The sequence below is a fragment of the Enoplosus armatus genome, chromosome 9 (genome assembly GCF_043641665.1).
Source record: "Enoplosus armatus isolate fEnoArm2 chromosome 9, fEnoArm2.hap1, whole genome shotgun sequence".
Classification (NCBI taxonomy): Eukaryota; Metazoa; Chordata; class Actinopteri; order Centrarchiformes; family Enoplosidae; genus Enoplosus; species Enoplosus armatus.
In genome coordinates this window covers 23,154,117-23,160,960 of record NC_092188.1, presented here as the reverse complement: position 1 = coordinate 23,160,960, position 6,844 = coordinate 23,154,117, and the positions used below count along the sequence as shown (strand labels likewise).

The following is a 6,844-nucleotide window of genomic DNA, read 5'->3' as shown; positions in this document are numbered from 1 at the left end:
AACAAATACAAATTTCCTCCTGTTTGAGTATCACTTGTTTTAGGAAATTGCTGAGCTTTTTTTTTTTTTTTTTTTTTTTTTAAATGAAACTGTATATTTGTGAGGTGTTCTTCAGAAACCCCAATGACCTGCTGGTGGGATTACATTCCTCACACTCAAACCCACAGAACTTTAATTGAAATACAAGTGGAGATCCAATATTTCCAAAGACACCAAATATGGATTTTGGGGAAATGTGTATAAAAGGATGCACAAAACATCGAAAACATTTTATGGAATGACGTCTTCGAGCTGGTTGATGCTACCAGTGCATGATAATTAAAGCCACTTAAGGTGAAATAAAAAAGGGGGAAAAGGGGGGCAAGGCACACGGGGAATAGGACCCAAATGCAGACCACTGAGGCAGAGCCGATCCGGGTAAGGGATTTATTAAAACGAAACCAGGGCGACAAAGACTCAGAGAATAGCAGGCAAGGGTCAAGATTGGGCAAACAAATCCAAAGTCCAAAAAATAGGGTCAAAAACAAAGGCAAGCAGAAACAGGGAACTGGCACAGGAGCTAAGGACGTGGACCAGTGCAAGTAGGGAACGAGCTGCAGGTGAGCAGGTGACTGCAGGGCTGATGAGGGAGGTGGGAACAGGTGTGGGGGTGAATGAATGAGGAAGTGCAGAGGAAAAGCCTGGGGGCATCTGGTGGGGGCGGCTCGAGGATGGCAGGTCTGGGGAGTATGAGGAAAGAGAGGGTGTGGCCGCAGGAAGATACTCGGGGGCAAACTGCGACGAAGCTGGATATCGTGCAAGCTCAAATCTTAGCAATAAGTGCGGTGACTATCATCATGCATGTATAAAATATGGCCACACCTACAAAAGGTTAGGTAACACTACACTTGAGAACACTGTTGGATACTATCTTAATACCAACAGAAAAAAGAGCCTGGTTGTAAACCCCAGAATTCCCCTTCCTGTCTCTACTTATTAAAAAGGGATTTCTTTTTTAGACATAAAGCCAAACTCAAGTTTATTTGTAGTCCCAGGCTATGAAACATATTCTACTACGGCTGTCATGTGGGACCCAAAAACAACCAGAGCTCCGACCCGCTGGGCCCTGACCTGCGGCCGAGGGAGCTGGACTCCGGGGGACTGGTGGGGGAGAGGGGTCGACGTGGGACTGTGAGACTCCAGAGAGTGCGTGGCTGGGTTCCAGACGTTTGGGAGAGAGCGGCATGTCCAGACCTGCTGCCCCACATGACCGGACAGACGGGGCGAGCTCAGCTCCACTATCTCTCTGCGGGCTGGGCTCAGCCTCTGTGCTGCCATCAAAATACGGCGGAGGTCGCCGCCGACGCTGCCACTCATCAGTCAATCACACATAGTTGCAAATTTAAATATGTTGGCTATAAAAAAAAAAGAAAAGAAAAGAAAAGAAACGTACTGGAATCAGCCACCATCTGTAGGTTTTGAAAATCGTTCTTAAAGAATACAGACGACATGACCTCAGGGTTATCAGTGGTGGCTATGAAGCCATGTTCGAGTCTTTTTTGGACACTTTCCATCAATAATATCTTCAGAATATACCAGGGAGCCAATGCTTTTCACACTCACATTGGGTCTAAAGCTCATGTCTTGACAAGTGATGAGTATTTATGGGGATTTTAGTCATTTTTGTGTGTTTTCAAACTAATGGTGAATGTCTTCTAAAGTGTGTGTTCAGCTGCCCTGCTGCTCTGTTAACTGTGCGCCTGTAGAGGCTCTGTGATGTTTCGGGAAGCTGGCTGGCAACATTTCATGCCCCTGAGTTTATGTAAATGTATACAGAGCTGTTTGCTGTTCCGATTTCCAGTATTTGGATAGGTAATTACACACACACACTAACACACACACAGACGGAGCGAGAGTCCTCCCTCCCTCCTCCGGTTTCCTGTCAGAGCAGTGTACAGTATGTGTGTGTGTGTGTGTGTGTGTGTGTGTGTGTGTGTGTGGATGGTTCAGCAGTGACTCTCCAGCTGCTGAGCGGAGTGGAGCGCACAGCAAGGCGGACCCGCCGAACTCCTTCCTCCGCCGGACTCTCTCAGTCGACTCGCCCCCCTGCTCTGAATGAGAACCTGCGGACGAGGGACACAAGAGACATGGAGGGACCGCGCCGCTCGTCGTCTTTACGGGGAGCTCTATCCGTCTTTTTCTTCGCCGCGCTGCTGGAGCCCGGGACTGCCGGTGAGTTACGCATATCCTTTTTTTAACAGCTCCAGCAACACCCCTGCCCCCCCCCCCCCTCCCAGCCGCTGGTGTCGGTCTCGGTGTTACCGAGACCTGAAGGAAACGGTCTTCCCCGGCACGTTACGCGGCGGCTCCCCGGAGAGCCGAGGACAGCCGGGCGCAACAGGTGACTGCCGCGTCTCGTCGCCGCTGGCCGCTCTCACTATTAGCTGACGGCGTGGGGGCTCGTTTCAACTGTATTTCCACCGAGAGCGCGTTAGAGAGACCCCCCCCACATCCATCCCACTCCACTCCACTCTGAAATCAACTTGAGACACCAGCTGTAGGACTCCACAAAAACCTGGTCCCATCAGAGGACCTCGTGGTGTTGCTGAGTTATTGGGACAACCGGACAACCGATCACGTGTCGACCAGCGCACATCAGAAGGTTGTGAAAACAACAATAGAATATGGAAACAAACAAACAAAACAAACAAAACAAAACTGGAGCGGAAATTTAAGTCCAGGTTGGCTTTAAAGGGACACCCGTGTGAGTTGACGTGTCTGGACTTGTTGACGTTGGGTGCAGTGTAACGTCACACTGCCGCTGTGAGAAATGAACCCGGGTTGAGGTCTAACTAAATGTTAGGGACTAAAATCTTAAAATTATCAAAGGGCAGTGTGTGGAATTGCAGGAATACCCCTTTAGGGTTGTAAAGATATATATATATATATACATATACATATATATATATACAAGTATACATTCTGTAGGTACATGATGAGTGAAATATTCCGACCCAGGTCTCCATGTTCTTATGGCTGCACTATTCCAATAATAATAATAATAATAATAATAAATAAATAAATATTCCGAAAAAAGTTGCAGCTTGATGTATTTGGTGTCTTGGTGTGCACGTTTGGATCTCCACTAGAGTTGAAAGTACACCCCCCGCGGGCTTTGAACAGCGCCTGGCTGCACAGTCCATATGGTGCGTCCCGCGCTCCCGGTTCCTCTGGTTCCTGGACTCCGGGCGCCGTATGTGCATGTCGATAGTCCCACTTTCCCTCCTCTGTGACTGTGATCCCGCGTGCTGACAGTTGGCAGTTCAGCAGACTCTGGCCGCTCTCTCCGCCTGTCATACCGTGACACCTCCCATTTCGGCAAGCCGCGGAAACTTCCCCTTGTAGACAGGTGGGTAGACTGAACACAGCGTTCAGATGAAAATGACGAGCTAAACGTTGCCTCGGTTGCTGTGGCCGTGCCCCCGTTCTACCCCCCCCCCCCCCCCCCCCACCCACCCACACACACTCTCTCTCTCTCTCTCTCTGCTGTTTGTTCCTACCCTCCTCCCACGGCGAGCACTATTTTGAACCTGGAAATCCCACATACCAGAAGGACTGTGTGGTCCCGCTGAGTTGTATGTGTCACAAACGGGCACGCACATACACATGTCCACCCACATGCCCCCACGCTCCCCACCATTTCACATTAACACACACACACACACACACACACACACACTCCCCTGTTATTCTGACTTCTCCAGAGCACCTCCCAGTACCGCGGATAACCACTGACATTGTGGTTATCCAAACACCAGTTGTTTTTAGCTCGTCTTTCTTTGTTTGCTTTCGATTGATGTTGATAAGCGTCTGCTCAGCGGGCTGCCACAGGAAGGCTCCCTCTTCCTTCCTTTTCCAGGGAATCTTCATGTCGGGGCAGAGGGCGCATTCCCCAGTCCTTGTGCTTAGCCACTGTTTTTGAAGGTGCCGATCGAAAAATCAAAGAGTGAAAGGGAAAGTTGTCGTTTTGGGGGGGATCAGTTTACACGTGTATTTGAGCCATTTCAGCCCCCAGAGAGCTCTTCTCCTGTTCAGTCCCCCGATCCCTGCTGTGTGTACACTGAACTTCACTGTGTGACTTCGGTGCGTACAGTGGGGAGATGGAGAGACGGGGGTCACCCACTTCAACCTCCCTGCAGTGTCTCCCTTTGATTTTCACCATATTAGTCGACTTCCCCTCCCGCGCACCTCCCCTCTGGAGTCGCTTCGCCGACTCTCCGGGTCAAGAAGACGGAGGAGGAGGAGGGATGGAGGCGGACAGTTGCAGAGGGAGAGAGAGGGAACCTGAGGAAGTTAAGGGGAGGGAGATGAGGACGGGAGGAATGACAGAATTACAGCCAAGTTGGAGAGAGAGATGGATTAAGAGGGAGTTGGGAGAGGTGGGAGGATAACTTTCAGGAGCAGAGGGAGCGAGCTGAGCCGCCTGCTGTGGCAGTTATGTAGCCCCGCGCAGCCTCTTGCCAGTCGTCTCCCCTCATTTTAGGGACAGGATCAGGCCCAAAGAGGAAGGATTCCTATTCCCGCCGAGATACTCTCAATTTTCTATTTGCTGCGCTGCGTTGCTCCAGAGAAGTGTCGTCTATTTTAGGGGGTTCATAGGCTTAGATTTGGCTTAGGGTTAGTTTTACAAAACCGCCACTCACCTGCAAAGCTCAGCGTCAGAGCCAACCTGCTGCCTGCAAGTATCCCCCCCCGGGCCAGCCTGGCACCTCCAGATTGCACAGCAAATGTTTTCAGCCTCTCCAACCGCCCCCCCCCCAAAAAAAACAAACAGCTGCCACCACATTAACTGTATAGTTTGCAGAATTACAGCACCAGTGTGAGCTACATCAGCGGCCTGCTCACTGTCGGCCGCATTTTCTGTTCTCCTCCTCAACTTTAAGTATTTAAACATGAAAAAATACATTTTATAATATAGATAAATACAAAATTGATTCGTATCCATTGAAAATGGATTTTGACACATACGCGTTGACTATGCCCCTAGCTTTTTCGCACGCTGAAACAACCCCCGCAACTGTCACCAGTTCGTGATTCAAATATTGCAAAAATCCGGATTGATGTCGCCTTTTTCCGGCCGAGCCCTGCCCACTCAAATCAATGGACAGAGCACAGGCACGGAATCTCTCATGTGAAGGATCCAAAACTCTTCTAACTTTGGCAGAAACCTTTGTGTTCATGTGGGACCCCACCGGAGAACTGGTTTTCAGGACCTCTGGGTGACGCTGCCTGCCTGGTGTGCAGACCTTTTCACTTTTTCCATTTTCCACATTTGTGCAGTTTGGAGCAGTCTTTCCTGTATACGGGTGATAAACTGCAGTCAAGTTTCCTGTCTGTCCTCCCGTCCACTGTGAGCTCACGTTTGTTTGGAAAAGGAGGGAAAGGGGAAGAGGGGAGACGAGGAGGGGGGAGGAAGTAGAGGCGGTTTGTTTCAGCTGATGGGGCAAGGTGCTCTGTTTGCTTTTCAGGCAGCTTAAAAGCGGATGTGCATAGAAACAGCTAGCCTGGCTCTATAAAGCAACTGTAAAGCTCACTAGTCAACGCGTTACTGCTCGTTTGTTTTCCAAAAACTGAATTGTAGAAATGACACGTTGTGGTTTGAGGGGGTGTTATGTGTCGGACTCTTTCTTAGCCAGGTGTTTTACACCCTGCGCAGAATAAACAAGCAAGATATAATGATAGAAGTCTTAATTTGTGAGCCTCGGAAGTGATGGTAGCTAGAATTTGTTACCTTTGGACCTTCCCCCTGTCTCCGAGCCTTTATGCTATGCTAAGCTAAGCTAAGCGTCTCCTGACTTCATATTTACTGTTTGGTATCGATCTTCTCATCTGACTCTCGGCAAGAAAGCAAAGAAGCTCATTTGTTAATTTCCTGTCAGGGGGTAGAATTCACCAAATAATGCTGTATTATTTGCAAAAAGTACATGACAGAGTGCATGTTATGGTCCATCCAGGACAGGAATGGGCTTAGAAGGCAACTCCTCAACCATGTATAGAAATTGTATATTGTGAATCCTATACCAGTTTTTATTTATATTGCTCTATATCTACAAAATATGTACCCATAAAATGTGTGCCACATGCATAATTTGCTGTCTTGCAATGTCACAGTCTCTGGTACGCAAAAGTGAAACAGGTATTTAACAAGGTTATTCATTGGTCTGACGTCCAGACGGGAGCAGGTCGCCGCAGCATGACTTCGCCCCTGCAGTAACGGGAGCACAAAGAAATCTCGACATTTCGATTACAGCCCCTTCAGGAGCCATCCAGAGCACGGCTAATGACAGTCCACACTTTCCTCCTCCGCTCTCTCCCGAGGCCACTTGGGTGTTTTCGTACTATAATTCCTACACGTGGAGCAGCGGCGATAAAAGAGAAAGGCAAAGTGCTTCAGCAGCTGGAGCAATGAGCCACATACCACCACGGACCTTCATGCACAGTCGCCCTTTAACTTTCTGCACCGGCACAATCTGCTGGAACTTCAAAGTAAAGGCTGCACGGCTGCAGGCTCTGGACTGCCTAAGATCAACAGCGCTGCTATTTTATCATAAATCCAGAAAAGGAAGTAAATGGGGACGTTTAGTTTGGTGTTTTTCTTCGGCCTTGGTTTTACCCTTTGAACCACTGGGCGCAAAGCTCACATCCCCTCTTCTCAGAGTCTTAACTCATATCAAATCAAAAGCACCGTGCATATTTGCAGGAATCAGCAGAACCGTTTCAGAATGCTAACAGTTTGTCATTAACGTCCAGAAATCTGCTTTTCTTTCCAATCAAAATAAATAAAAACGGTTGTTGTGCGCACATC

The 6,844-nt window shown here is 48.8% G+C and overlaps 1 protein-coding gene across 3 annotated transcripts in view; it reads left to right on the top strand.

The window, feature by feature from the left end:
• Nucleotides 1-2,016: 2,016 nt before the first annotated feature.
• Nucleotides 2,017-6,844, top strand: part of LOC139289680 (TGF-beta receptor type-2-like) — a 31,244-nt gene continuing 26,416 nt past the window's right edge. For all 3 annotated transcript variants that reach the window (XM_070911289.1, XM_070911290.1, XM_070911288.1), the window contains exon 1: nucleotides 2,017-2,211. In XM_070911289.1, the coding sequence (XP_070767390.1) occupies nucleotides 2,127-2,211 (85 nt within the window). In that variant the 5' untranslated portion in view covers nucleotides 2,017-2,126. The remainder of the gene's footprint in view (nucleotides 2,212-6,844) is intronic.